At 48.5% G+C, this 26,606-nt stretch overlaps 10 protein-coding genes across 10 annotated transcripts; 4 read left to right on the top strand and 6 right to left on the bottom strand.

The window, feature by feature from the left end:
• Positions 1 to 416: 416 nt before the first annotated feature.
• On the top strand, positions 417 to 2,362 carry VE01_05861 (uncharacterized protein). The gene is made up of 2 exons (XM_018275319.2): positions 417 to 1,799; positions 1,849 to 2,362. The coding sequence occupies exons 1-2, from the start codon at positions 647 to 649 to the stop codon at positions 2,277 to 2,279; spliced, it is 1,584 nt and encodes a 527-aa protein (XP_018129328.1). The 5' UTR covers positions 417 to 646; the 3' UTR covers positions 2,280 to 2,362.
• Positions 2,363 to 2,906: 544 nt separating this feature from the next.
• On the bottom strand, positions 2,907 to 5,379 carry VE01_05862 (uncharacterized protein). Its single transcript, XM_018275320.2, has 2 exons — positions 5,214 to 5,379; positions 2,907 to 5,158 (listed from the first exon to the last, which is right to left on the bottom strand). Exons 1-2 carry the CDS (start codon positions 5,326 to 5,328, stop codon positions 3,174 to 3,176), a joined length of 2,100 nt encoding a protein of 699 aa, XP_018129329.1. The 5' UTR covers positions 5,329 to 5,379; the 3' UTR covers positions 2,907 to 3,173.
• Positions 5,380 to 6,191: 812 nt separating this feature from the next.
• Positions 6,192 to 8,461, top strand: VE01_05863 (uncharacterized protein). The gene has a single exon (XM_018275321.2). The coding sequence runs from the start codon at positions 6,672 to 6,674 to the stop codon at positions 8,277 to 8,279; it is 1,608 nt and encodes a 535-aa protein (XP_018129354.1). The 5' UTR covers positions 6,192 to 6,671; the 3' UTR covers positions 8,280 to 8,461.
• Positions 8,462 to 8,619: 158 nt separating this feature from the next.
• Positions 8,620 to 10,637, bottom strand: VE01_05864 (uncharacterized protein). The gene is made up of 4 exons (XM_018275322.2): positions 9,606 to 10,637; positions 9,489 to 9,546; positions 9,037 to 9,423; positions 8,620 to 8,963 (listed from the first exon to the last, which is right to left on the bottom strand). Exons 1-4 carry the CDS (start codon positions 10,446 to 10,448, stop codon positions 8,842 to 8,844), a joined length of 1,410 nt encoding a protein of 469 aa, XP_018129330.1. The 5' UTR covers positions 10,449 to 10,637; the 3' UTR covers positions 8,620 to 8,841.
• A 291-nt stretch (positions 10,638 to 10,928) lies between these two features.
• Positions 10,929 to 12,834, top strand: VE01_05865 (uncharacterized protein). Its single transcript, XM_018275323.2, has 4 exons — positions 10,929 to 11,211; positions 11,256 to 11,633; positions 11,716 to 12,194; positions 12,254 to 12,834. The coding sequence occupies exons 1-4, from the start codon at positions 11,124 to 11,126 to the stop codon at positions 12,407 to 12,409; spliced, it is 1,101 nt and encodes a 366-aa protein (XP_018129331.1). The 5' UTR covers positions 10,929 to 11,123; the 3' UTR covers positions 12,410 to 12,834.
• VE01_05866 (uncharacterized protein) lies at positions 12,696 to 18,447 on the bottom strand. Its single transcript, XM_018275324.2, has 6 exons — positions 17,577 to 18,447; positions 17,112 to 17,471; positions 16,058 to 17,035; positions 15,920 to 16,009; positions 14,676 to 15,872; positions 12,696 to 14,566 (listed from the first exon to the last, which is right to left on the bottom strand). Exons 1-6 carry the CDS (start codon positions 18,162 to 18,164, stop codon positions 12,821 to 12,823), a joined length of 4,959 nt encoding a protein of 1,652 aa, XP_018129400.1. The 5' UTR covers positions 18,165 to 18,447; the 3' UTR covers positions 12,696 to 12,820.
• A 1,069-nt stretch (positions 18,448 to 19,516) lies between these two features.
• Positions 19,517 to 21,391, bottom strand: VE01_05867 (uncharacterized protein; the record flags this gene model as incomplete). The annotated part of the gene is made up of 4 exons (XM_018275325.2): positions 19,517 to 19,761; positions 19,816 to 20,467; positions 20,565 to 21,098; positions 21,174 to 21,391. The coding sequence occupies 4 exons, from the start codon at positions 21,389 to 21,391 to the stop codon at positions 19,621 to 19,623; spliced, it is 1,545 nt and encodes a 514-aa protein (XP_018129332.1). The 3' UTR covers positions 19,517 to 19,620.
• Positions 21,392 to 22,291: 900 nt separating this feature from the next.
• On the top strand, positions 22,292 to 23,611 carry MET14 (Adenylyl-sulfate kinase). The gene is made up of 3 exons (XM_018275326.2): positions 22,292 to 22,771; positions 22,863 to 23,115; positions 23,201 to 23,611. Exons 1-3 carry the CDS (start codon positions 22,764 to 22,766, stop codon positions 23,570 to 23,572), a joined length of 633 nt encoding a protein of 210 aa, XP_018129412.1. The 5' UTR covers positions 22,292 to 22,763; the 3' UTR covers positions 23,573 to 23,611.
• On the bottom strand, positions 23,585 to 25,339 carry VMA5 (Vacuolar ATP synthase subunit C). The gene is made up of 5 exons (XM_018275327.2): positions 24,851 to 25,339; positions 24,697 to 24,791; positions 24,553 to 24,644; positions 24,005 to 24,497; positions 23,585 to 23,942 (listed from the first exon to the last, which is right to left on the bottom strand). The coding sequence occupies exons 1-5, from the start codon at positions 25,146 to 25,148 to the stop codon at positions 23,733 to 23,735; spliced, it is 1,188 nt and encodes a 395-aa protein (XP_018129327.1). The 5' UTR covers positions 25,149 to 25,339; the 3' UTR covers positions 23,585 to 23,732.
• Positions 25,340 to 25,613: 274 nt separating this feature from the next.
• On the bottom strand, positions 25,614 to 26,506 carry VE01_05870 (uncharacterized protein). The gene is made up of 4 exons (XM_018275328.2): positions 26,235 to 26,506; positions 26,015 to 26,174; positions 25,855 to 25,952; positions 25,614 to 25,798 (listed from the first exon to the last, which is right to left on the bottom strand). The coding sequence occupies exons 1-4, from the start codon at positions 26,371 to 26,373 to the stop codon at positions 25,686 to 25,688; spliced, it is 510 nt and encodes a 169-aa protein (XP_018129339.1). The 5' UTR covers positions 26,374 to 26,506; the 3' UTR covers positions 25,614 to 25,685.
• Between the last annotated feature and the right edge of the window lie 100 nt (positions 26,507 to 26,606).

The following is a 26,606-nucleotide window of genomic DNA, read 5'->3' on the forward strand; positions in this document are numbered from 1 at the left end:
TTTGAAATCAAACTTGCAGTCCCAGAAAACAAAGACGATGTTGGTTGTCTGAGAAAGGGACCAACACAAGGGTAAGGGCCCACACAAGGTGTAAGGCGTTACGGCTAGGCTAGCTTCAAGCCACTAATGTGCCTAAGCGATGAGATCTGTCGCTTTACAGTAGGCATGTAAGCAAGTAAACAACAAGCACGTTATCACATTTGATTACCTGCATTGTACTATACCCCCACCCTACGCACATATCGATGGGGGACTTTTGCAGCCGTGTAGGGACATGGGGAGTGTGCGAATAGGCTCCCAAGTTTTTATGGTGGAGGTCGCGTTTTTTATTCCTATTGGCAAACGCCTCCTGGTCGATAATCAGCCACAACGTCTCCACCGACATGTGCGCAGGGCGAGGGATAGTAGATTGATGAGCTTATCTGCTCAACCCGATCGCTGCAACTATACCAAAGTTCCACCTAGTACCAATGCTGACTGCGATCGATCTTACGGAGTAGTAAAGGCACCCGGTGGTCAAGATGTTTGGTGTCTCTCTAAATCGTGCCATCTTGTACTGCTTGGGCTTGCACTTAACTTGCAGTGCCTTCGCTCTCCAAGTTCTCACTTGCAACGTTGACTTCTATCCGCCTTCACTCCGTCAAAGATGGCCCAGATGACCCTGGCCACCGCAATATCGGGCTTTGCGACCCTCTCAGTAACGGTCCTGACACTGACCGTGCTGTATTCCCTTAGTCTCGTTGTGTACCGGCTGTACCTGAGTCCGCTTGCACAATTCCCCGGGCCAAAACTGGCCGCCGCCACCAACTGGTATCATAAGTACTTCGACCTATTAGCCAAGCGCCATGGGGGCCAGTTCCCGTTGGAAATCAAGCGCATGCATGAGAAGTACGGGCCGATCGTGCGAATCGCTCCCGATGAGCTTCACATCGACGACCCGGAATACTGGCAGGAGGTGTACTGCAACAGTAGCGCAGCAAGGCCTATAGACAAGCAAGAAAAACTGCAAGATCGTTTCGGTCTTCCCGATGCCATCTTCAGCACTCCCGGGGCGGAACTGCACCGCTCGCGGAGACAGGCAATGGCTGGCTTCTTTTCGCGCCAGCGCTTGCGCGAAACTCAGGACAGAGTCAACCAACTCGTCGACCGGGTCTCCCAGCGTTTATCGAAAGAGTATGCCGGCTGCAATCGCGTCCTCGATATAGGCGATATGTTTTCGTCCCTGGCGGTTGACATAGTGACGGAACTGTGCTTCCGTCGCTGCACCAACTGTTCAGAGGCGCCAGACTTCAAGGCGCCGCTTGTTAACACGGTCATAAACAACATCTGGTTGAGCCACTGGAATGCGCACTTCAGATTTCTGATAAAGTGGATTGAACGGCTTCCAGATGCCGCTATCGCTACTTTGGTGCCTCTTATCAAACCGATCTTGGATCTCAAGGTCAGCATCGGCCAGCAGGTCGGTGAAATACTCTCAGAAATGGACAAGACTTCCATCGGCACGAAGGACTTCCGCGGCTCAGATCACGACACTATTTTCGATGAAATGCTCGCATCAAAGCTCCCATCTAATGAGCTCTCATCCGACCGACTGACTCAGGAGGCGATGGCCCTGACCACGGCGGGTGTGGAGACGGTGAAAGCAACCATTACCTTCGCTATTTTCCACGCCCTGGATAACCCCTCTATCGGAGCCCGTCTCAAGGCAGAACTGACGGAGGCTATACCCGATCCTGCCATCATCCCACGCTGGGTCGAGCTTGAAAGGCTACCCTATCTAACCGCTGTTATCAACGAAAGTGAGTCGTCAGATAATTGGCTCACCGCGTAGAAGCTGATATAATATAGGTTTGCGTTTGAGCTACGGTACGACGCAGCGTAGCCCAAGAATCAACAGGCTGCACCCCATGCAATACGGACAATGGGTCATCCCACCCGGGACGGCAGTCGGCATGGATTCTTACCATATGCACATCAATGCAGATGTATTCCCAGATCCATTCGTCTTCCGTCCAGAGCGATGGCTGGATAATCCAAAGGGTCCAAATGGACGCCAACCATTGACGAACTACCTCACCACTTTTGGCGCTGGCTCTAGGATATGCGTTGCCATGCATCTAGCTTACTTGGAGCTCTATGTGGCGCTTGCTGTCATGTTCCGTCGTCATGAGCTGCATCTCTTTGAGACTGATCGGTCTGATGTGGACTTCGCTCTGGACATGGTAGCGCCCATGCCACGCCGGGACAGCAGAGGTGTGAGAGTGACGGTGAGCAAGTGAACACTGTGGGAGGAGTTTTATCGGCTTCTCCTATAGAATCCGTATATTAGCTCTAGCATATTAAATAAAAAGTTTTACTTGTTAAACCCATAAAGACTATGAAGTGTCTGATATGTCATTATATTATTGTTTATATAAAGGAGAAAGGAAGAAGCCTAGAGGTTAAGGAGACCATGTGGTGCTACTACAACAGCCCCTAGGTTGACAGAAATGAAGGCCATCCTCATCTAACAAAAAGGTGTCTAAGCAATCTAAACCAGATTAGAGTCAGAGTAAGTCTGACGATAGCAAACCAGGGCCGAATAAGCCTCGAAGGTCTAAAAGGCTAGAGGCCAAGAGGCTTAAAGAACCTGCGTTGCATTGAGATTTACTTATAACCTAACGTAGTTAACGTGCATCCCTCGTCGAGATCTGCACCCCGTTACGAGACAGACATCGGTACTTTGAATTTAATTGATTCTAAATTTGTGAACCCATTGAAAATTCCGGTATTTTTATGTTAATGATGTCGCCGCCACAGCTATTTTATTGCTCGTAATGCTTTCATCGCGAACTACCTAGCTTGCTGTCGTCCATTCCCATCGAAGACATGTTACCTCCACCACGAGACTAATAGCAGTGTTAGGTGTACGATCGTTTGATATTTCTGGGACTATAGATATGAGAAGGCTGCGAGTCAAGCCTACGAGACGCCAAGAGTCCAAGCTTAGGACATGCCAAGAATCCAAGCTTGGGACACAGAGGTCATCACACAAGGCCCTCTTTTTGCGGCAGGCTTATAGATGAAGGCGAGTTTGGTGTCGCTATTTTTAGCCTGTGTACTAGCTAGTGGTATATATAGGGCTTCGCACCCATAGTTACTGTAACGAATTTGCAATACATTGCGACTAGCTACTATTTCTTGTCATCTTCAGAAAAAGCCAGCTTTGACAACGGATCAGCCAGCTTTGACAAAGTATCGGCATCAACGGTCGTCGGAGGAACCCATAACGCGGGGTTCTTGAGGAAAAAATTTGACGCACGCATCATTATGCTGACTGGCTCAGCAGGCATAATAGGGAAGTCCTCTGTGCGGGGGAAATGCGTGATACCGAATTGTAAGAAGCATACAATGTCAGTGTTCTCAATGGGCTCGTCTCTTTCTGCCCAGTCGACTACCGTCTCATTCTGTGGATGTCCGATTGTCCCCTGTGATTGACTGACATAATCACCGGCGGGGAACAGCTCATAGTCCCGATACGGCGTAACCCAGAGAGTCTTGCGTGCAAAGCCTGCACGCTTCCAAACGATACTCCCGGGTTTGGCTAACAGAGGGGCGCTTTCCCGACTAACGATTTTATACGATACTGGTTTCTTCGCAACAGGGTGGAGGACGTTCGGGTTGACAATATCCCATGTTCGGCTAGTCTCGTGGCAGTATTGTGCGGCGCCCTCTTTGCTTGTTCTCAATGGAGTCTTTTTGCTGTAGAAAGCGTTTCCGTAGTAATTTCCTGGCGATCCGACAGCATCATCCGCCGCTACAGCATCACACTGTATCACGGTATTATTCGGACCGTCTATCTCTGAATCTATGCGTAACGAGAAGATGTGTTGGTGGTTGTGGGCGGTCACGCGTCTTGCAACTTCGGTACCGTATGGTGCGGCTTCCTCTGACGGATGCAGGGGATAGGTATTAAGCATTCCAGTTAGCTTCACCTCAAGTTGGTATGTGCCATCCAAATGGAAAATATGATAGAAACCGTACTCGTAATTTGCTGCTGTGATGATCTGAGAAATGATGAGCTTCCTATCACGTGCTGAGATGACTCTCCCATCACGGAAATCTGTATGTTTGTAGAGCAAACCGTTGTCCTCTTCGTGGATGCAGATGGCGTTCTTGACAACTGCGGCCTCACCTGTAGATATTGCCATAACTCCGTCAAGATAGTGGATCGCCCCCTTGCAATCACATCCTAACTTGAGCGAGTTGGTCATGAATCCCGTCCCATATTCACCGACATCAAAAGCGTGTTTCCTGTGATGAGGTGGCTCAGGACATCCATAGGGGACTACCATCTCCACTATGCTTATCCTGTTGAAGAGAGTCCGCTCTCGATTTTCGTAAGGATCATCAACGCGGATGTCGGAAAGAACGATACCTTCACGGTAGTTAAAACCAACGTGCATACTGAAACCACACCAAGACAGCTCATTTCCGTCTATAGAGAACGAGACTCCCTCAGGTTGGGTAACATTGATTGGCTTTAATCTTTCCGGTTTGTACGCATTGCTAACGAACTCGGGAAGATAATTGTGTTCGTCCATGGGTACAGCAGTTCTCTCTCCGTTCACTCGGCGAATGTCGACACTCAGGATTTCCTTCTTCTCAGTATCAACGACAACACTGAAGTCCAGGGGATGTGCGTATTGGTTGTCGTGTTCTGAGCTGCGGTAATATGCGAGACCTTGCTGAAGCCGGGTATCGAATCCCCAGCGTTCCTCGTGTCCGATAGACCATGCGTCAACATAGACCTTTGACATATCGGTGATTCCAATCTCACGGCATGCCTCAATCACACGAGGATCACTTCGCGTAAGACTCTCGGTGAAATCGAGGTCTTCGAGGGTCAATGTAGGCATGACATCCGTCATTTGTTTCCAGTCTTCCACACTGTTGTGGGTGAGGTTGACAATGACTTCAGCACAATTTGAAGAACCTGTCTCGAATACAATTGCAATCGCCTTTCGGTCTGGCCGAGGGCCTCCAGCGGAGCGGAATGCTGCATATTCCTTCTTTGGAGGCTCACGTAACGTGATCGAGTTGAACTTGATTTGCCGAGGGTTTGCATGATTGCGTATCAGCTTTGTAACAACAGGTATTTCAGTGACCGTGAGCTGATCTAAAGGGTATAGTTAGTGTATACTCAATAACATCTATTGTTGTCATCTAATTACCCAAGGGATGGTTGGGCTTGGTTGTGGATGTCGATGGGATTGAAGAGCAGCATTTGGTATCTGCTGGTTGGCGGTAAATGGCATAGCCAGGAATGGATGCAGTGTCAGTCTCCATATTGTAAGTATTTTATGATGTAGTTCAGATACGTAAAAAAGAGGATGGAGCCACTCTTTATAATGTTACCACATTCACAAACAAAAATCTATGGCACGTGATTTATCGCCAGGACTTGCCTATCATGGTTCCTTCGAGGGCTCCGTTTCTAGGGGAGCATGAGTAGAACGAGGCGCACTTCACACTAAACCAATACCAAGTAAAGTATTAGCACTTGTGCTTAACCCACACTTAGTCTGAGGCTGTTTACCATTAAACCGCCTTGAAAAGACAACACATTGTTTCCTAATGTGGGAACACTTCCAAAGAGGAAATTGCCAATAAGAGGAATCTAAATATTAGATAAAGGGCAAAGACGGGCTGATATGGCTGGAGTTTCCTTTATGAACATAGCAGGTCGGAATTATTTGAGCTTCCATAAGATTCCCTCCGATGATTCCGAACTGCTACGTTCCTTTCCGTACTTGTAATCTGCGGTTTTTCATAAACTAATTGGCCACAATCTGGAGTTCCGTTGAGCACAAAGCAGTACAAGACAGACTATTCCGCTATAGGCAGGTGTATATATGATAATGGTATCAGACATATATGGAGATGCAGGGCGGGGTAGAATGTAGTAGCGCAAGTGTTGTTGGAGATTGTCAACTCGAATAAATTTCTCTTGAGAGGAAAGCCAAGCAAAATCTGCCAATCGTGGTTTACCCCACAATCAGACTCGTAGATGGCTAAGCTAGTCCTAATAAAGTAACTGCAGGAGATATGACATCTATAGCGCCTCTAGCGCCTCTAGCGCGCCCCCACTTTTTCTTTATCTTCGAGTTACTTTATTCCGCTAAGCTTTCCCCGCAAATCCACGCAAAATGAATACCGAAATTCTAAAACCCGTCAGACTCGAGCACCACGGAATGCGAGTGGCAAGATAAGAATACTGCGCTGGACCCTGCATTTCACAGATTATAAATGTAGACTACGCTACATATAGCAATTTGAGGAGATGTGTTCGTCTGCAAGATTACGTCTGCAAGATTATCAGCGAGCTTTGTAGCCGTTGTATAGTCCAGGATCTGGGGAAACGCGATATGGCCCCTGAAGCCGCACGCCGGAATCTGGGGTACTGATAATGGTAGAGGCTGTATCACTCGTCTTGATGCTTTCTATCAAAGTATAAGGAAACCACCCTCTCTGGGTTGTTGCTTACTTTCAATTACTTTCTATACCGAATATTCATTGAATTCTCGCATGACAAGTTTACATCATTCCATACGAACCTTGAGATTCCACATTACTATATCTCCTTACATATACATTCGGATTGGCGCCATATCGCCAACACCGCCATTATCATGGGCGCTGAAACTCATCATCATATTGAAAACACAACGAAAGCCCTCGACGACGTCGACGAGAACACTCAAGATGCCCTCGATTTAGCTGCCATGGGCCATGAGCAATCGCTCATACGAAAGTTCAACATATGGAGCATGCTCGCACTCGCCTTCAGCGTCTTGGGTACCTGGGCAGTCTTCGCCCAAGATCTTGCGATCGGCTTGGCCAATGGAGGGTCCATCACCATCCTCTGGGGCCTATGTCTCGTCACATTCTGCAATCTTTGTGTTGCCGTCTCTCTGGGCGAGATGTGTAGCGCTATGCCCACTGCGCTTGGGCAGGCCTATTGGATCCATCGCCTTCTTAATACACCACGCGGAAGGTTCATTTCGTACATGTGTGCGTGGATAAACACATTCGGTTGGTGGGCTCTCAATGCGTCGCAGATTGCTTTTATGACAAATTTCGTTCTGGCAATAAAGACTATATTTGACAGCGACTGGGAAGGTGGTACTAAAGGTTGGCTGCAATTTGTCGTCTATGTTGGCATCACAATTTTGTTCACTGTTGTAAATGCCGTTGCATGCCGGAGAGATGCTGTTCTCCCATGGTTCAATAACATCGTCGCTATTCAATTTGGTGGCCTATTTATCGTCATCTCACTGGCTATGCTTATCTCTGTTGGTACACGCATGGACTTGCATTTCCAGTCTGGAGCTTTTGTGTTTGGCACATGGGTTAATCAGACTGGCTGGCCAGATGGAATTACATGGTTCACCGGTCTCATTCAGGCAGCATATGGTTTAACAGCTTTCGATTCTGCGATTCACATGGTTGAAGAGCTCCCTTCACCTCGAACGAATGCGCCTCGAGTCATGTACCTTGCTGTTATTTCCGGCGCTGTATCTGGTGGACTTTTCATGGTAGTTTGCTTGTTCTGTATCCAAGACCTAGACAGCATTCTCAACTCCGACCTGCCATTTATACAATTGGTCACTGGCGTAGTTGGTCAGGGTGGTGGTGCAGCTTTGATCATTTTGTTCGTGATCAATGGATTGGGACAAGGGGTTAGCGTCATGACGACGGCGTCACGTCTTACCTGGGGCTTTGCCCGCGATGGAGGGTTGCCTTGGAGCCAATACTTCTCGAATGTGAACAAGACGTGGAAGGTTCCCATTCGGGTTTTGTGGGCGAACGGAGTCATTGCCGCCTTAATTGGCACTCTCTACCTCTTCTCGAATACCGTGCTGGAGGCAATCGTGAGTGTCAGCACCATTGCACTCACGATATCGTATGCGATGCCAATCTTGACGCTTGTCATTGTGGGCCGAGACAAGCTTCCACCCGGAAAATTCATGCTTGGTCGTTGGGGATATTTGATAAATTGGATCAGCATTGTATACTGCTGTATTACAACTTTTTTTTTCTTTTTTCCAGGCGCACCTAACCCAGCTCCGGCGGACATGAACTATGCCATTGCCGTGTTTGGGGTCATGCTCATAATTTCGGTGTTGTTTTGGTTCTTCGGAGGGAAACGGACCTACTTACGAACGGATGGAGCTATGCGGGAGGTCTTCCTTGCAACGCAGCTTGAGAACGGTAGAGATAAGGTAGCGAAGGATTAAATGTACCTAAATTTATATATTCAGCGTTTTTAGGAATTTATCTGTAAAATATTATTATTTGTGCCACCACGCCCCTGTTTACGGGTGGCGTGACATGGGCGACCCTTTTGCTGGGTTTCTACGGGTTGGGTCTAATGCCAGACTGAGCTCCATCGAAGGAATTAGCCAGAGCCATCAATGACCAAGAGAGCAAAAATCTTCAAAAGAGCGAAGAGAGTCAAGAGATCCGAGAGAGCTACGAAAGAATGAAAGTGAGCCAAGATCGACGATATACGGCAAGTGGGGGGGTTTACTGAGTGCCACGTAAATGAATAAGAGGATGCACATAATACCGGAAATACCCGCCGTATGTTCTGACCTTTAAATTCTCGTACGGACCAGGCGATGGATGACATATTTTTGACGCTGCAGACGTGATCTCTCCGGCTCCGCCTGGAGTTGTTTCTACAGCGGTCCGGGTTCATTTTTTTGGACGACGGCGCGTTCCCCACATACCTGACTCTTACCATTCTAAATCCTCCAGTGTTATACAAACCAAACGCTTAAACGAGACCACAGACAATTAGAAGCCCGCTAACATAGGATCTTTCACGATGTACTCCTCTACCAATTTAGACGCCTTCCTTGACATGCTGAAGTTACACCAATACCCCTCATCAGTTTTGCACATGACAGTCGAATTGACTATAAGAAACAATATTAGCAAGTCATCCTTGGTTAACATGCAGAGGGGTGCCAATGTTGCAAATGTCCTTACATCGCTGCGGCCTACTTGCTGTCCCGCTATCCCCAAAGACAAACGCCTTCACGGGCGCGCCCGCATCGCGCTCCCTTTCATCCTCCTTGACAGCAGGAGAGAAATCCAATTCCCTCCATGCGGCAGACCAGTTCGTGACGAAATAGGACTTTTCAAATGGGCGGATGATATGGGACCCTTGCCCGCGGCGTACCATTTCCTGCATGACGGCGATGCTGATACCGATGTCTCGTGGATCGGTCGCCTCAATGATGGCTTTGCGGGTATGGTATGCAATCTCACTAAGCGGTGTAGATTTGCTCATGGGGAAGCGGGCAGTGCTGTATGCTAGCGCGTTGTGGACAAAAGCGTCACGGTTCTGGTCTAGCTGCGGGAGGCGACCGCGGACTTTTGAGGGGGGGCATTCGCGTCAGTAAATGGGTTCGAGATGCTGGATGCGGAATAGAGCTTACTGTTTACAGTTTGAGAGAACGATAGCATCTGAGGGAGCTCATAGCCCATCCGAGTGAACTAGTAATATCGTGAGTGACTGGTCAATGAGTATCATTAACGTAAGTGGGAGGGCATACCTTTAGAAGGATACCAGACACGATGTCGCCGTTAGTTATGCCAGGATTTTCACCATACTTCTCCGCCAATTCCTTGCCATATCGCTCACGTAGAGATTCCACCAGCGGAACAGGAATGAAAACAGTGTAGGCGTCCTCTACCCGATCTCGAATAAGCTCGGGGATTAATCCCAATATAACAAGTGGGTACTCCCCCCACCTCCTTACCGCCACTCGTCCCTTTCTCTTCACATCCTGCGGTAAATAGTCGGCGTAGTCTTTCATGTTTGCGAAAATATCGTTCTTGACCCCAACCATCGGGGGTGGCGATACGCCTCCGATTATACCCATCCATGCCTTGATGATGTTCGCTAGCCCAAGCTGATCCCCAAACACATGCGGCACACTGAGGGCGATGACGGTGGCATCCACAAAGAGAGACACTTGAGCGTAGATCAAGGGCTTGTCCAGTTCATCGCGCTCGCAGTCTAGCGGCCAATCCGCCGGTCTGAACCATTCCTCTATGGTGCGGATATGAGGGAGTAACGCAATTCCCTTTTCAGGAGCAGTGGGTCTCGGGAATGACGGAACTTTCTCTATAGAGTGGTCGTACTGCTTAGAAGTCCAGTTGAACAGCGCATAATTGTCATCGAACGTCAGTGGGAGGTGATATTCAAGCTGTCCATCGTCCCTTCGTGGCGCAAATCTCGCACCCAACTTCTGCCAGTGGTCGCGAATGAGGGTATCTAAGGAATTCCTGAGAATCTCTTCGTCGAGGTGATCATTCAAAACGAAGAAGGTCCGCGTGCGGATGCTAGTTATAGGCTTCTGTTGGTCGGTTGGGGGAATTGGGATTATATCCATTGTTCTTTCTGTGCAGTTGACATTAAGACATGGAATTTTTAGAGAAGAACTGATACTAGTAAGCCTTATATATGTAAATTAGCTATACGCCGAATCTGACGTAAGTTTAACTCATTAGACTTAGTAATGTTACAGGTTGAACTTGTGAAGTAGTCGGATCCTTGTATAGTGGATATCCTATCCGAATCCATGTGTATATCCACTTTTCGTGTTCGCACCTAAATGAACTGTTATAGTGTACAGCTTACTGTACTGTACTTCGTACTGTAACTATAAGGTAGATACAGTAAGGAAGGTGTACGTGGTGTACGTGGTGAACGTGAGTAAGGCGGAAATCGAGTCCAAAATTAACAGATTAGGACCATGGCTTATTCGTATCTTCAGTCGCTGATTGGTTGTGGGAGGCTAGCAATTCAGCGTTCCTGGCAGTTGAATGGAATCTATGGAACTAATAGCGACCTACAATCTCACGTCAGCAAATGAATTTTCCCATGTTCCTAATTTGTCTCCCAAGTCTATCCAATCTCAATGCGTACTTACGTCCGTATTCGTAATCATACCTTACAGAATAAAAACGATTGATTACCTTTGGGGTGCTAGTCCATTACCATATCAACATATCAAGTCTACAGCATCACTTCCTTCCTCGCCAGCGCCAAAAATCGTGACCATAACATGACCGTGCGTGTTGACGTAGGGGAACATGCATATTCCGCCACATTATGGGAATGGATTGTTCTCCTCTCAAAGGCGACCGCGATAAGTAAGTACTGGACAGGAGAATGTGACCCATCACTAACACACTAGCTTTCCGACTCATGTTGAAAGCCGCAAAGGCAGGCCGACGTGACCAGAAGAATGGCTTGACTTTCCACCAGTACATCGCATACCAAGGAATGCGCGACTACCAGTGCGGTCTAGATGCAGTCGCTATCCAAAACCTGCTTCCCTCGACGTCTAAGACTTGCGAAGGATTCGCCAGTAGGCACAGGATCGCGAACTCAACTATTCGGCTTCCTTGCGGGACGACTGCCCAATGGCTCGGGCCCCGCAACGCGCTCAAGGTCGTAGTCCTCTTCCATGGCGGTGGCTACATGTCGCCGGCGCTCAGCGAGCATGTCTCGCTCGCATTCGGCATGTCGGATCCCTCTCGACGAGACGCTGCAGTTGTGGTTTTGTCATATAGTAAGTACCTCACCCAGCCACCCCCTAGCAATTCTGCCTAGATCAAGTTTGATTCAACGATGCCAATTCCCTCACCTCGCAGATCTCGCCTGTGAGAGCGCCAATCGCTATCCACGCCAGCTGCAACAGGCCGTTGCATTGCTCGGCCATCTCCTTCACGTGGAGAAGGTATTGCCATCTTCGATTACCCTGCTCGGTGACTCGGCTGGTGCTCATCTATTACTAAGTCTCGTCTTGCATCTGAGCCATCCAAACCCACTGGTGACACCGCTCAAATTCTCGGGCAGATTATCCGGCGCCGTCCTCGTTTCGCCGTGGGTCACCATGGATACGTCTGCGGCGTCAATGCAGCTCAACAAAGATAAGGACGTGCTAAGCGCCAGTTCCCTCGAATACTGGGCACAGAATTTCTTAGGCGGCGCGGATTATGACTCCTGGAATACGCCAACTATGGCGCCAGAGGAGTGGTGGGGGGATTTGCTGGTAGATGACATCCTCGTCCTATATGGACACGATGAACTACTGCGTGACGATACTCTCATATTCTGTGAGAGACTGCGAGTAAGTGCATGCTGGTGTTCTCTGGAGCACATTTGTTACAGTACTCACGCTGCATATAGGCTGGCCATGCGAAAACAACCGTGTTGGACTTCCCCGGTGAAGCCCATGTGCACATGCTAATGAATCGGTTCCTGCGTATTAATAAACCTTGCAAGTCGGAGGAAACGCTTGTTAACTGGATGGATAGTCATCTAGGAGACGGCGACTGTGTTTAAATCCATAATAGGAACTAAGAACTAGTGCCACATGGTGAGAACTCGACCCAAATCGACGGCTACTAGATTAAGGGTTAAGCGGCAGGGAAGAAACCGAGAAGGGACGAGGAGGTAGAAGGAGGACGAGAGAAAGATGACAAGGGCAAGAACTGTCTTTGCACTGCTTAGTACAGACTAACTAGCTCGCCCTGAAATTCTTGCCATTCTCGAGAAGGGATAACTTGCTGGTGCATTCCTAGAGCGGCTCCATTGTATTTGCACAGCTTCACATTTAGTCTTCACAGTTGCCAGACAGCTAGTAGTTTCTTTGAGAGATTATAAGCTTCAAAGGTATCTAGACTAAAAGCACAAACACTTATCGAACTCCTCTCAAAGCTCAAGAGATCCTCCACCAAAAAAAGAGAATAAATATCAGACATCCCCAGAAACCCTTGATTCCTTGGCGACATTCATGAATACTTCCTCGAGCGTAGGTCCCGTAATCGTATAATCGCTCAACAGCTTCCTACTACTCTGGTTATATTCTGTAGAACTGCCCTCGCCCACATGGGTTCTTGTTGCCTGTTCCTGATCTTCTACAACATTACCCTTTAAACCCTCCATGATCCTCATGATACTTCCTAGCGCCGACCTGTCATGAGGGAGATTAAATCTAATCTGTCCACAGCTCTCTATAAAGTTAGAAACCATGCCATCAAAGCTCTTCTTGATGGTCTCTTCCACCTCTGCAACGTCGGTGCCTTGCTCACGCATGGCCCGGATACTATATGCGCCTCCGTGGGATTCCTGGAGCGAGGCAAGCGTTCCTGTTGCAAGCATCCTGGTCCCCATGATTGCTACATTTGTTGCCAGCGCTTCGGCCTCTTCCATGCTGTGGGTGGTGAGAAGGATGGCGCGATTGTTAGAGATTTCCTGGAGCGCTTTCCAGAGAATTCGCTTTGCGCCTGCGTCTTGACCGGTCGATGGTTCGTCGAGTAGGAGGACTCGTGGATTACCAAGTAGTGCAATGGCAACTGATAACTTTCTTCTCGTGCCACCGCTCAGTGCCGTGACCGTCGTTGTTTCAAAAGAGCTAATATTAAGCGCACTGAGAACCTTTTCAACATTTCCGCTAACGTCCTTGAGACCCTTGACAGTAGCGTAAAAATTGAGTGTTTGCCTTACAGTCAAATTGTCAACGGCATCATCTTGGGGACAGACTCCAATTTGCCTGCGGGCTTTGTGTGGGTTTCGAAGAACGGATACGCCATCTATGTAGATGTCACCGAAGCTTGGTCTGAGTTCACCACGAATCATGTTGATAACTGTTGTCTTGCCAGCACCATTTCCTCCTAAGAGTGCAAGTGTCTCATTTGACGATATATTGAAAGAGGCGTTCTCAACTGCGGAAATCTTGCCGAAGAATTTGCTGACGCGAGACACATTGAGGAGCTCTGGTGACGCTGCTGTGGCTACCCTGCCATTCTTTTCAACCTCAGATGGTGCAGTTACCGGTCCATCGCCAGAGTCGACAATGTAGTGAAGACGGGAAGGCTTAACTTTGCGGCGAAGCCAATCCGCACTTCCATATTCATATATTCCTATGGTTGTAATAAGGAAGAGAATCTGGATAATAAGGTTGACGTAAGGGCTGCCGTAACGCTCATATGATCCCGGGCTAGAAGACCCTTCTTGGTCTCCATATTTGCCACACAAGATCTCGAAGGTGTTTGATGCAATCCACAGTGCTCGTGCAAGATTGGCAGCTGGAGACGATAATCCAAGCCCGTACTGCAAGGCAGAGTATGTTTCATGCATTGTCCAACGATTGCCTGCTGCCTGATTGACAATGTACCCAACAAAATAGATAACGAACAGGAATATGTGTATCCCTGCTGCAACAGCGAAAGCTGCCTTCTTGACAAAGAGTGAGATAAGGTATGACCCTAAATAGGTGGCAATACCGAACAGTATAAAGATCCCAAAAATATATCCAGATTCAAAGTAGAGTTTAGATAGTGGTCCGGCGAAGAGCAATCCCCAAGCAAAGACCGACTGGACGAAGATAAATTGGGCATCAAAAAGAAGGTAGCCAAGCCACAGAGCAGCAGGAGAAACTCCATTACCATAATGCAAGGCCCGGACGTTGTTGACTCTCTCATACACGGGATAAATCGCCTATTAATAGTTAGTCTTGCCTTCTGAAATAAATTATCAGATTATGATGTGTCTGGGTTAGGGAATTGACTTCAATTTGGCAGTATGAAAGGTGGTTCTGGCAACTTACTGATATACTAGTCGCGCAAATAAATGCTAGAATAATCAGAGCCGAAATTGGGAGGCTTAAGGAATTAACCTTATTGCTAGGCGAGCGCATATTCCGAAGGCTGGCAGTTATGTCTCTTGCCGTTCCGGCTGAGGTGGATGAGTTCGAAATTCTATTTGTGATGAGATTGAAAATTTCCGAATACTGTTTGAGTGAATAAATCGACCCTTCACTCAAATAGAGAAGTGTGGCCGTCTCGGGTGTTGGTGAGTATATGCCGAACCCAGAGTAAGAATGCCCAGAATAGTTCGTGATCTGCGTCACGATGTCATCTAGGCCAACAAATAATTGTCGGGATGAGGAAATCAAATCATTGATCTCAGTGTCATTAAGCCTCCCCTCTTGATATTGTCCATCAACATATGAGCCCTGAATCTGAGAAGAACCTTGGACAACGAGTGGGCCGATGACAGACTTGTAAAGTTCATCTTGAGTAGACCCTGACCAAGCAGTTGGAGGCGCCAGCAACGCCACAGCTTGGCCAGAATATGAATAGAGAGCTGTCAAAATAGGTGGACGTAATACAGGGTAATAAACGTCGTACTCGTTGTCCTTAATGTGTATACCGTCTGGATTTCTGAACATGTCGCGGCTCTCCTGACATGTTTGAAGCGGTTCAAAATCGTAGTGAAACTTCGCCAAAGCTGCTGTAATTATGATCACTATGATCAAATTGATCCCATAGCTGATCCAACCTGCCTTCTGCTGTAGTAGTGTGTACCGTTTCATAAACAGAGCTTGGACTTGACGTACGAACCCGATAGTTTGGGCCACCTCTAGGTTAATATCGATTGCCTCCCTATTCTCAAGGGCATATATCTTCTCACCAATCACCGTGCTTGTTTCTTCGTCGCCCACAAAGCCATCACCGCCATGGGAATGAATAGCTGTATCCGAAGTGACTTTGAGGAATACTTGCTCAAGAGTCGGAAAGACTACATCATATGTATTGTCGTTGTCCATACCCTCTAGTTCGAGGAGTTTTGTGGTGGACTCCGCCGAATTAGACATTTGGTATACCATGCTGTTGTCATCTGAGGCATTGGAGCTTCGAATCACGTAGCCATTACCAAAGGAAGCTTTCAAAGAAGTCGCAGGGCCTTCACAGACTAACTTGCCCTTGTAAATTATTGCGATATGGTCTGCTAATATATCCGCCTAATAGAGTTTAGCAATTTGAGTGGGTTTAATTGCGACTAACATACCTCATCGAGAAAGTGGGTTGTTACAATCACAGTGCGCCGGGAATGACCTTTTTGGATAATATTCCAAATATTTCGCCGAGACAATGGGTCCTATGAAGTGTTAGTTAATCGGGGGGTAGAAAGGGAGTTAAGACATACTAAGCCGCTCGAAGCTTCATCAATACAGCAAACTTTCGAACCACCGACGAAAGAGATAGCAAGCTGTAGTTTGCGCATTTGGCCCCCACTGAGAGTCCTAGCAGGTGCATTAACCTTCTCCAATAGGTCACACTCAGCAACCACGTCATCATCGTCTGCAGCAGTATCCTCGTCGGCAGCTGTCTTTAGTTTTCTCCATATCTTAATATGTTGCTGGACTGTGAGACCTTGCCAAAAAACGTTGGCTTGTGGGCAAACACCAAAGCTGACACCAGCCTCATTGAGTTCTAGTTGGGAGCCTGTGTCCATCGACACCATACCTGCGATACATTTAAGAGTCGTAGTTTTTCCACCACCATTAGGACCTAGAAGGAATGTCACGGATCCCTTTCTCACTTCTAGGTCAAACTTGTCAACAGCAACTACTGTCTTCCCTTTCCTGGAGAAAGGCCAGTACCAGCGCCGCTTCCCAAGGTAGGTCTTTGAAAGCTTCGTGCAACGTACAGCAACATCAGAACTAGCTTCGATGCGTTCGAAGTTTCTAGTAACACCCCAAAGATTTCTCTCGACGAGATAGGTGCCAAACGAAAAGGCGACGATCTGCACAATAAAGAACACAATGTAGAGGTAGCCGTCGAGATATTGAACTTTTTTGGTGAGATTTTCTGGGTCCTTGGGCATCCTATTGAGAGAGAATGCCCTAAGACCTGCCTCGCGAAGTGCCACGTCCTCAATTAGAGTAGCCCATGTAGCAGGAGGAAATAAGAGTGCGAGTGCCGTAATCTGCGCCGTTGGTTCTCTGACCGTCAACGTTGCTGCTAAGGTGATTAGGGCAAGTGCAAAAGATAATGTAGACGAGTACAGGCCAGCGAGATTGGCTTTGCCGAAAAAGGAGCCGAGGAAGTGAGATCCCATGATTAAGGATACTCCGGCGAGTAAACTAAGGAATATCATGAGAATATCTGAGGTTCTAGTGAACTAAAATATTTATTATTAGTATGTGTAGTCACGAGGATATGAATATACGGAGAGTTTTGTCAGAGAATATGCATACCAGTACTTGTGTCATGATTATTGAACTCAACAAAAAACCAGGAAAGTACAAGCTGAAGAATGATAAGAACGTTGATAAGATCCTTGGTGCTATGCTGACTCCTTGTGCTGCCATTAACTCAGCCATTGATGTCTCTCGCTCAATTGCAACAAATGTTGCTAGGTGATAAACAACTCCAATGAGTATGAGGAAAAAGAGAGGAGCCGCAAAACTCGCAACTATTGCGAGCCAAAATGCGGACTCTTCCGAATTGTTGCTGCTATCAACACCGAAAGTACTCGATCCAAAGTCGTATTTATTAGGGCCAAAGTATCCCGCCCATGCCTGAGTCGATGGTTTTGCTACCAAGGGGTACTCTCCCTAATAGAGTTCCGAGTCAGCACTATTCTAGCAACAATTGTCTGATAGAGAACCCATAGTTTCCATGGTAGATCTGTTAATGAATGTACCGGAGAATGCACTTACAATCACAGAGCTGAGCGCCCACTGAAGTGGAAGTACTCGGTTGGTAAGAGTATTTTCACCGTTTCGCCAATTCATAAAACCCCATTCCTGGCCAAAGGACGCATCGAGAACGATGCTATATTCGACATTCGTTTCATTAAAAACAGAAAAGATCACCCCTCCATAGCATTCGCTCTGACCTTTGAGGGTTTGCTTGCAAGCATCGTAGAGACTATTGCCGTCATTAATGATCTCAATATTCATATTTTGCATGCCAGGTAGTGCCAATATCCCGTTCAAAACAGGCTCGACATCCTCGCTGGTGGTGCCATTCAGTACAAAGACTAGCTTTTGTTTGGAGACACCATTCATCGCATCTGCGAGATCTTTGATGGGGGTTGAGCTGGTGGCGATTCCATAGTCCTCAGCCGACGAGGCAATTCTCTTGAGGTATTTCAAGTAACAGAGAACGAGGGTGATAATGAGCGGGAAGATCAAGGACCTAATAACCGTTGAGGTTGGCGAGGTGTAAAAGATAAGAAAATTCTTCTGGACAAGAGCAATGGTTTGACAGGATATCCTCCGCCATTGAATTGGTTGGCGCGCCATGGTGAAGTGAATAGCTTTCGACTGGGGAAAATATGGAGGCTTTAGCCCCTGAAAAATGCCAAGAACCCTCGGTGGAAAGAGCGTGTCGGGCTTTGTTTTGTCAGGATCAAGGTGACTGATTGGAAAATGGTGATACAATAGCGATTGGCCTACTCCATCAAGACCTATTTCACAAACAAAACACTTTGAAAGTATAACTTTTGAAAACGAGAAACCTCAGTTCGAATTGGGATTCACGTTCTTCTAAGTGTCTACGGTCTCTTGAATTCGGGTATGGGTAGTGTCTACAATCGCTTACATTACAGACAAAAAATGGTTGCCTATTTCTCCTGTTGGAGATAGAAGCTGCATGAAGTTAAGATTGCCATGTTGTTCAACCAGTGGTGCAGGCAAAAGTGGAGCGCCCACACTTTGACAGGTCAAAGCTAGTCTGTATTTTACAACACATGCAAATATAGGTGTTGCAGGCGGTTACAGTATAGACAAAAAATGGATGCCTAATTCTGCTGTTAGAGATAGAAGCTCCATGAAGTTAGATTGCCATGTAAATATAGGTGTTGTAGGATTCCAATGCACGGACCACCTACAGTCGTTCCCTTGTAAGAAACACCACAGCTTTTCGATACATATTGCGAGTATCCACATTACAGGCTGTCATTCAAGCCCCTTCCGTCAGAACCTGCGACTGAAGGGGGATGCAGGGGTTCAGGCTAAGATCCATTTGCGCTCCTACGAGGCCCACGCCCTTCAGCCCGACTTCTGGATACGAGGATCTGGAGCCAAAATCCTCTGAGAATCTCCGGGCCTCGTAATCACTCTCTTGGCACAACGGAACAGAAGCCCCTATTGAGCATGCGTTGTCACTTGCAGCTGAAAGAAGGAGGCTGCATGTGCCCCCTGTGCTTTCCATCTTCCCGTGAACTACGATCCGATTCCCGAGACGGACCCAAGAGGAAACCACTAGCTGATTCCAGACTAGAGCTCTTTGTACACGCGATGAGCTTTGGACCCTAGCTATGCCACCATCATGAAGCATTATCGTTGTTTTTATTTTACCGTAGTGGGTAGGAGATGTGCATTGCCACTAGGAGCTTTAATGGTAGAGTTAAACTACCCTTTAGCTACTCTCCTATGAGGTTTAGGGACGTATTAAATATAGCTAATAAAAGTAATTAAAGAATCTACTACTCTAGATTATTACTATATGGAATCCAAAGGTTATATATATAATCTAGCCTTTACCTTTTCAATGTCAAAGAGTTGCTATTATTTACTGGAATAGTAGGTAGTAAGTAATAGCAGCTTATAAAGTATGTTAATTATGTCTTTATATTCGTATATCTATAATCTTTCCTTACGCCATCTTATGCCATACCTACACCACTAGTTGACTTTTTACCCTTTGGCTGTTAATTTGTTACATTTTTCCCTTATTCTTAACCTACCTAACAACTATCTAATACTTCGTCGTCACAGCCTCTGCACACTCCCTCTCTACAAGCGCTGCATGCGCCGCGCTTCGCGGCGTAACCTTTACGTGGAATGGCGCGGTGTTGTGTGTGATTTGCGGTATGGTCATCGTGTCGATCTTGTGATTCTACTTTCGCCATTAGAAGACGGCACATCAAGAAGAGTGGGAGTGGATACTTACTGGGTCCTCCGTAAAGTCAAAGCAGTACAGCAGTCGCGCAATCGCAATCCACACGTTCATCTCCCCGACTTTCCAGCCCACGCACACTCTCCTGCCCGGCCCAAACGCCCAATGGCCCTTGAGAGGATTGTTCAAGTCCGCGTTTAGGAAGCGCTCCGGCCAGAACCGCTCCGCCTGCGGGTACTCCTTGTCACTTAGCGCGATCGCCCACGCGTTCCAGGTAAACACCGTCCCCTTCGGGAATTTATAGCCCTCATACTCGTCGTCCTGAATCAAGCTTGTCGGCGCGCCAATCTCGGCAGTATTCGGGCGCCAGCGGAAGCCCTCCTTCACGACCGCCGCAATGTACGGTAACTTGTCGCGGTCCTCCCACCCGGGCAAGCGCTCCGCGTTGTGGCCGCAGACGGCGTCGAGCTCGGCGCGAGCGCGGGCAACCCAATCAGGGTATGTGGCGGCGCCAGCGATGATCTGGCCGATGGAGACGCGCGATGTATCGGAGCCGGCCTCCATGAGCGTGCCAAGACAGAAGAGGTTTTGTGTCTCGGTGAAGTTTTCCTTTTGGGAGATCTTGAGGAATTCCATCGCAAAGCAATCCTTCTGGGTACCGTTGGCGGTGTTGCGGATGACCCTGTCAAGAGCGCGGCGGTAGACGCTAGGTTGAATGTCAACGTTAATGCATACATACGGGCTTGATTTTAAAAGAGAGTGAAGGGGAGGCTTGGGGAGTTGTAGGGTGGGGAAGAACTTACTCAGTGGTCTTCTTAAATATCCGCTCACCTTTCGGCCGCCACCACTGTAGTCTATCCGGAATAATCTTCGCCAACCCTGGGAACCCATCTACAATATTCGCGCCTGGTTGCTGATTCTCTAAAAATAGCTCTATCGTCTCGAACAGCTCTACCACATCCGGATTATCTAAGTCAGACCTCGTCCCGAAAACCACGGACATAATCACACTATTCGCATACCGCCCGTTTGCAGAAAACCACTTATCAGCGTTGTGCAGATAATCCCAGCAGAGGTGGCGAGACTCAAGATCTTGATACGGCTTGTAGACCTCCTCCTGACGGGACGAGAGAATTTGATGCATGATCTTGCGGAGCCGGCGCCAGTCATTGTTGTATGGCATGAGCACGATGCGTCCGCCGCCGGACATGATGTCCTGCGTCATGGGGAAAGGTGGGCGGGAGCAGTAGATGGCGGCGCGGCGCTCCATGAGGTCCGTGACGACGCGCGAGGAGTTAAGGAAGACCCAGGTAGAGCCGCCGATCTTGAGTGTGAACCTGCCGACCTGTTACTACATTGTCACTCGCGCCTGGAACGATATTTCGGGAGTGGTTGGGATAGGCAAAACTCACATCTCACCGTACTTCTCCGCCAAATCCTTTGCCCATGGGCCCTGCTGCGTTGGCGGCACTTGGAATGTATTCCCGACTACTGGCAGGCCGCCTGGTATCAGCGGCGGTAGCTTGTACTTCGACATGCGGATCTTGTCGCGGATTACATATTGCACCAGATACAGCACAGCCGCGGCCACCGCAGAATAGATGTAGAGTGCGATATTTGCCATTGCCATTGTCGTTGTCGTTGTCCAAGGAGTAGGACGACGACGACGTATGATAATATATTAAAGAGGGAGAGGGAGGAGTGATGAACGCGAGACGGAGGACGACGGACGTGGCAAATATGTTTTTATCTACCATTAGGTCCTTGCTCGCCTCATTTTTCGCTCTTTACGCCAGGAGGGCTAAGAGCTACTATTGTATCTGCTGTGCTTAGTACTGCTGTCCTCCCTTACTCCTTCCAACCTCAAAATAATTACCCCACCTTACCCTAAGTAAAATGTGGAGTACCTGTCGACCCCACACCACGTATAGGTATAGGTATACGTAGTGTGGGGTCGACATGTACCCGTACTCTGGGAAAGGCAGGCGGCTCTACTTCCACAGCAGTTTCTTTGTGTAGGGAAATGTTAGGGCGAGAGAGCAAACTACTCATCTTGTCTAATCATGTGAATTTGAGGTATGAGGATGAGTGTGGGGTACGTCGAATAAGGAAGTTTTAGCAACTTTGGTTCTCTGATTCTAGCACTGCTAAAACTCTGAGACCAAAATGATTAGATATAATAGGGATTAAAGGGGCGAAAAAGTCTTAATTAAGAAATAAAATAATAGACATAGTAAAATATAATGTAAATAGGAGAGAAAAGAGATTGAAAGGGAGTTCATATACTTAGCTCCAGATGAGCATAGTAATGTCCCTAGTATGGTATGCATAGCAAGGCCACTACAAACTACCTAAGTATGCATCTAAAGAAGGAAAAATATACTGTTAGACTTACATTCTAGGCTAAGGAAACCGTTTCGTGAATCTAGGAAAATGGGAAAGGGGAAACGATATAAAACGCATAAAGTAAGTTAAGAGCCGGAAAATAGTTTCTGGTTGTCCGGAAGCTAACAACAACAGGAATGTTGATCTCGTTTCTTAGGCATGAATCGTGGTGAGCGGGAAAACAACCCTCCGATTTTGGGAACCGAAATCACGAAAACTACAAACAGCATCCAGGAAATACGAACTCGGATGCACCAAGATTGTGAATCGTCCAAATGATCGTTAGATCATCAACGATATTAATTGTTTAGGGGGAATATGAAATGGTTGATTGTTATCAAGTCATTTTTTAAAAAAATGAATCTTTTTGTTCGGCGAGATGAGTTATAGAGTGGGCCCCTGATAAGGCGTCATCGCCCGCTAAAAGGTACAGGAACCAAACTCCGAAAACCGCTGTTTGCTTTTTCTTGAAACCCGCGCGGCCACCGACATTGAAACAGATCTTCCTTCTTAATATCAATTTACTTAAAAGGAGTTTCGCATCGCCAGGCCCTTCACCCATCAACTCCGACCCCAAAACCCCAATCATCCCGCCCAAAAGCCCTCACCTTGAAAAAATGGCAACGTATGCACCACACCCCTCCCTCCCCTACCCCGCCACTCGACCCCGCCAACAAGGCTCCGCAAACAAAAACCACAACTGACATCCTCAACAGCAACATCACCTGGCACGAGTCCCTCCGCCGCAGCGAGCGTGAGACGCTCCGCGGACAGCGCGGATACACGATCTGGTTCACTGGTCTCTCTGCGTCCGGAAAGTCTACCATTGCGACGGCGCTCGAGCAGCACCTTTTGCACCTTGGTGTGGGCGCGTACCGTCTGGATGGCGACAATGTGCGCTTTGGGCTGAACAAGGATCTGGGCTTCTCGGAGGCGGACAGGAACGAGAACATTCGCAGAATTGCAGAGGTAAGAATGCCCGTTTGTTCATACGTGGGGGAAGGGAGGGGCGTATACGAGGGCACGTGGGCTAACTTGCCGTCTGTGTTTATAGGTCGCGAAGCTCTTCGCCGATGCCTCGACGGCGACTCTCACATCTTTCATCTCGCCCTACAAGGCCGACCGCAAGATCGCCCGCGACCTGCACGCCACCGTTGCGGATGGCGACGAGCCAATCCCCTTCATCGAGGTGTACGTCGACATCCCCATCGAGGTTGCCGAGCAGCGCGACCCCAAGGGCCTGTACAAGAAGGCACGCGCGGGCATAATCAAGGACTTCACCGGTATCTCTGCGCCTTACGAGGCTCCAGAGGCGCCGGAGATCCACATCCGCTCTGACAAGGTCAGTGTCGAGGATGCGGTGGTGCAGATTGTGGAGTACCTGAAGTCGAAGAACCTGCTGCCGGCGGCTGCGCTGAAAAACTAGGGGAGGGATGTAGGGAGATATTTATGATTACGATGATGGATCTAGAAAGTAAAATATACTTTTTTTAGTGTTTCATTTTGGTGCCGCTGGCGCGTGATTCGTACAGTACAATGCTTGCTTTCGTGATCCCATCCAAAGGGGTATGGTGGTTGGTTTATATCTATATGACCTCAAACTCGTAGCAGACGTATGCTGTGTACTCGTTGCCCTCGCCATGTCCACCCACGCCTAATGCACTCATTTCTGAGGACAGTGTTGAGTCGTCCTTGGTGACTCGTCCCTTCTTGTCCCTGCCGAATGCGTTGCCCCCTAGATACGAGTAGGTGGAATCTAGATTCGTCCTTGCTTTCTTTGCCAGTTTTGGATTGGTCTGATAGACGTTAGTACCTGGATGGGGGGAATATAGAAGACATCTGCCAGTGGAGGACGTACCTTGACTAGGGCCGAGACAAACTCAAGGGGCAATCCGTATCTCAGGACCGTCTCGACAAACACACGCAGACACAGCACATGAATCCAAATCATAACACTCTCACTCCACCCCATCCTCGCCAACCTCAACACCTCCCCCCACACCTTCCTCTCATCCTTACTAACCCTTTCAATCTCCTTCTTCTCCTCCTCGCGGCCGCCCTCAACATACTTGTAATCGCGCGGCGTCCAGCGCTGCTCGCGGCACTTTTGCACGAACTCAGCGGCGAACTTCTTGAATACCGTCACCGTGTACAGCGTCAGTTCTTCGTCTTGCGCTACCTCCACCGCCGATCGCGGAACCACCATCTGCGATATGGTCTCGTAGCTGCGCAGGAAGTCTTTCTTGGCTAGGTTTGGGACGACGATTAGGTGCGTCTCGAGGAATTCGGAGTCCTGGATCAGGAGCTTTGGGTCCACGACGGGCGTGAGCGATTTCGTAGCCAGGTTGCCGCTGTGCGAGATGTTAGCTGTTGTTGCAAAGACGATACTTTGTCGGGAAGTCTTACGTCTGCTTTCTTTGTAAAGTGGTGAGCGTTGTCTTGATAGAGTTGTACTGCGTGTACTTGCTCTTCACATCATTGTCGACACTGAGCAGATCCTACACCAACCCGTCAGCCCTAGTGTCCACGCCATCAATCCAACTCACGTACCTTCTGCAACGAGTCAATCAACTCCCTCAACGGCTTATCCGAACGGTACTTCACCGTATTCCACGTAAAGTTCCCCAAATACTGATCCGCCGGCTCTGTCCCAAATCAGTACAACCCCCCACCAACCCAACCACCACAGGGGGGAAATCCATACTATCATTCACCGTCTTCTGCTGCCCAATCTTCGCATCATCACCATCCAAAATCGTCCTCAGCGTATCTCCCATCTTGGCCACGACGCCCTCGCAAGCGCTTTCCAGCTTCCCCAAATCATCCGCCTGCTGCACCAGCGCATCGAGCGTGCCGATCTTGAAGTGCGGGACCTTGAAGGGGGCGACGGCGCCGTTGTCGCCGACGGTGGAGCGGAGGGCGGAGAGGGCGTCGGCCTGGTCGTTGGATGGCGCGATCGAGGTTGGGAGGGAGAGGAGGAGGTATTTGGTTGTGTTCGCCATTTTGGCGGCCGCGGTGTGGGTGAGGGTATGGGTGACGGGTGGTAGCTCTCCAGCTGCTAGGGTTGGGGAGGGGAGGAGAGGAAGGAGTGGCCGCTGATGGGGGAGTGTCGTCGTGGGTTTGGAGCTGGGAGCTCTGAGTGAGCTCTGGCTTGGCTGGCTTTGATAGAGGCGATAACCGATTACGGGTGCCTCTAACCCAATTCGAGGAGTTTAAACCCCAAGGACCCTTGTCATCAATGGAGCCTATTTTGGCTTATATAAACATATAAATTCTATACGAAGTTTGCATCAGTTCTGATTATTCATGTTACAGTAATGGATCCATTAAAAGCTTATTTTCACTACAATTGAGGTTGTTAGACAAAGGTCTACCACCAGAACCCCGTCGAGGGTATCAAAACATGGTCACGGCTGCTCGAAGGCTACAACAAAGTGATACGAATGAACAGATAAGTTCAACATTATGGCTCGACATTATGCTATGCTAGATGCTCATTACTACGATGCCCTCAACCCTCATCTCACTACTGCCCACAACTAAGCAAGATTAGCACGGTGAAGCTCCACCTTAGCACAACTGCTTGGGAGCTCGATATCGGCGTAGTAGTACTGCCAGAACAGCTGCGGAACACCGTGATACCAGTCGCACACTAAAACCACTCAGTCAGCCTTATACACATCTCATTCGAAGTCCGGTTCGACGTACCCAACCACCCCTGAAACTGCGGGTTACTAGAGATCAAACCGCTACCATTGAACGAGAACCCCTCATCGCCGTAGCCGGCGTTGATTTGCGTATCCAACCTAGTTGATCATCAGTCACCGACACTCGAGGCCCCATGGAGGGGAATGTTCGGGGCACTCACCACCGGGTGTAGTATTGGTTGTAGGCAAGCTTGAGGCCGCTAGGGAATGTGGAGCCGGAGAGGTCGAACTGTTGGTACGTTCCGTTGAGGAAGGCGGCCGAGCCACCCTCGGAGACGAGGGCTACGTCGTTCAGGCCTGCGCCGGTGTGGTATGATTGCACTGGGAGGTTGTTAGGGGGTCTGGACTTGTCGCTGTTGGGAGGGGGACGGGTGGACATACCGTAGAGGTTGTTCTTGGTGGCATCGCCGCTGACGACGGTGGTCTTTAGGCGGTATGGCTTCGTGGGGTTGCCTGTGGGGGGAGCTGCGGCTGCAACGCCGAGGACCGCGAGGAGGGTCGCGACGCGGGTAAAGAGCATGTTGAGGTGGGGGGAGTTGATCACAGCTGGGAATGCGAGTCTCGAGAGAGTTCAAGAAATATGAGTTATAGAAAGTGAACAACGACGACTGATTACTACGAGATCGAGAACTGATGCAGAGCAGAAAGCAAACACCTACCGCCGCTATCTATTTATGAAGGCAAAGGGGATAAACAGAGACCACAATAATAGCATCATCGCCGCAGCTTGCGGTTACATTTCTCGTATTCTAA

Source organism: Pseudogymnoascus verrucosus, assembly GCF_001662655.1.
Source record: "Pseudogymnoascus verrucosus strain UAMH 10579 unplaced genomic scaffold scaffold_29, whole genome shotgun sequence".
NCBI classification, from domain to species: domain Eukaryota; kingdom Fungi; phylum Ascomycota; class Leotiomycetes; order Thelebolales; family Thelebolaceae; genus Pseudogymnoascus; species Pseudogymnoascus verrucosus.

Bases quoted from the DNA above. Each gene is read 5' to 3' on its own strand.
- VE01_05862 (XM_018275320.2), bottom strand. From the start codon at position 5,328: ATGGAGACTGACACTGCATCCATTCCTGGCTATGCCATTTACCGCCAA. The intron at 5,159-5,213 runs GTAATTAGATGA...TATACCCTTTAG, and splicing joins CAAGCCCAACCATCCCTTGG to ATCAGCTCACGGTCACTGAA.
- VE01_05863 (XM_018275321.2), top strand. From the start codon at position 6,672: ATGGGCGCTGAAACTCATCATCATATTGAAAACACAACGAAAGCCCTC.
- VMA5 (XM_018275327.2), bottom strand. From the start codon at position 25,148: ATGGCGAACACAACCAAATACCTCCTCCTCTCCCTCCCAACCTCGATC. The intron at 24,792-24,850 runs GTATGGATTTCC...GATTTGGGACAG, and splicing joins GCAGAAGACGGTGAATGATA to AGCCGGCGGATCAGTATTTG. The intron at 24,498-24,552 runs GTAAGACTTCCC...CATCTCGCACAG, and splicing joins ACTTTACAAAGAAAGCAGAC to CGGCAACCTGGCTACGAAAT.
- VE01_05870 (XM_018275328.2), bottom strand. From the start codon at position 26,373: ATGCTCTTTACCCGCGTCGCGACCCTCCTCGCGGTCCTCGGCGTTGCA. The intron at 26,175-26,234 runs GTATGTCCACCC...ACAACCTCCCAG, and splicing joins CACCAAGAACAACCTCTACG to TGCAATCATACCACACCGGC. The intron at 25,953-26,014 runs GTGAGTGCCCCG...ATGATCAACTAG, and splicing joins AACCAATACTACACCCGGTG to GTTGGATACGCAAATCAACG.
- VE01_05866 (XM_018275324.2), bottom strand. From the start codon at position 18,164: ATGGCGCGCCAACCAATTCAATGGCGGAGGATATCCTGTCAAACCATT. The intron at 16,010-16,057 runs GTATGTCTTAAC...AACACTTCATAG, and splicing joins ATGAAGCTTCGAGCGGCTTA to GACCCATTGTCTCGGCGAAA. The intron at 14,567-14,675 runs GTAAGTTGCCAG...AACTATTAATAG, and splicing joins TTTGCGCGACTAGTATATCA to GCGATTTATCCCGTGTATGA.
- VE01_05861 (XM_018275319.2), top strand. From the start codon at position 647: ATGGCCCAGATGACCCTGGCCACCGCAATATCGGGCTTTGCGACCCTC. The intron at 1,800-1,848 runs GTGAGTCGTCAG...GATATAATATAG, and splicing joins AACCGCTGTTATCAACGAAA to GTTTGCGTTTGAGCTACGGT.
- VE01_05864 (XM_018275322.2), bottom strand. From the start codon at position 10,448: ATGGATATAATCCCAATTCCCCCAACCGACCAACAGAAGCCTATAACT. The intron at 9,547-9,605 runs GTATGCCCTCCC...CGATATTACTAG, and splicing joins TGTCTGGTATCCTTCTAAAG to TTCACTCGGATGGGCTATGA. The intron at 9,424-9,488 runs GTAAGCTCTATT...CCCCCTCAAAAG, and splicing joins GTTCTCTCAAACTGTAAACA to TCCGCGGTCGCCTCCCGCAG.
- MET14 (XM_018275326.2), top strand. The intron at 23,116-23,200 runs GTAAGAATGCCC...CTGTGTTTATAG, and splicing joins ACATTCGCAGAATTGCAGAG to GTCGCGAAGCTCTTCGCCGA.
- VE01_05865 (XM_018275323.2), top strand. From the start codon at position 11,124: ATGACCGTGCGTGTTGACGTAGGGGAACATGCATATTCCGCCACATTA. The intron at 11,212-11,255 runs GTAAGTACTGGA...CTAACACACTAG, and splicing joins CTCAAAGGCGACCGCGATAA to CTTTCCGACTCATGTTGAAA. The intron at 12,195-12,253 runs GTAAGTGCATGC...CGCTGCATATAG, and splicing joins TATTCTGTGAGAGACTGCGA to GCTGGCCATGCGAAAACAAC.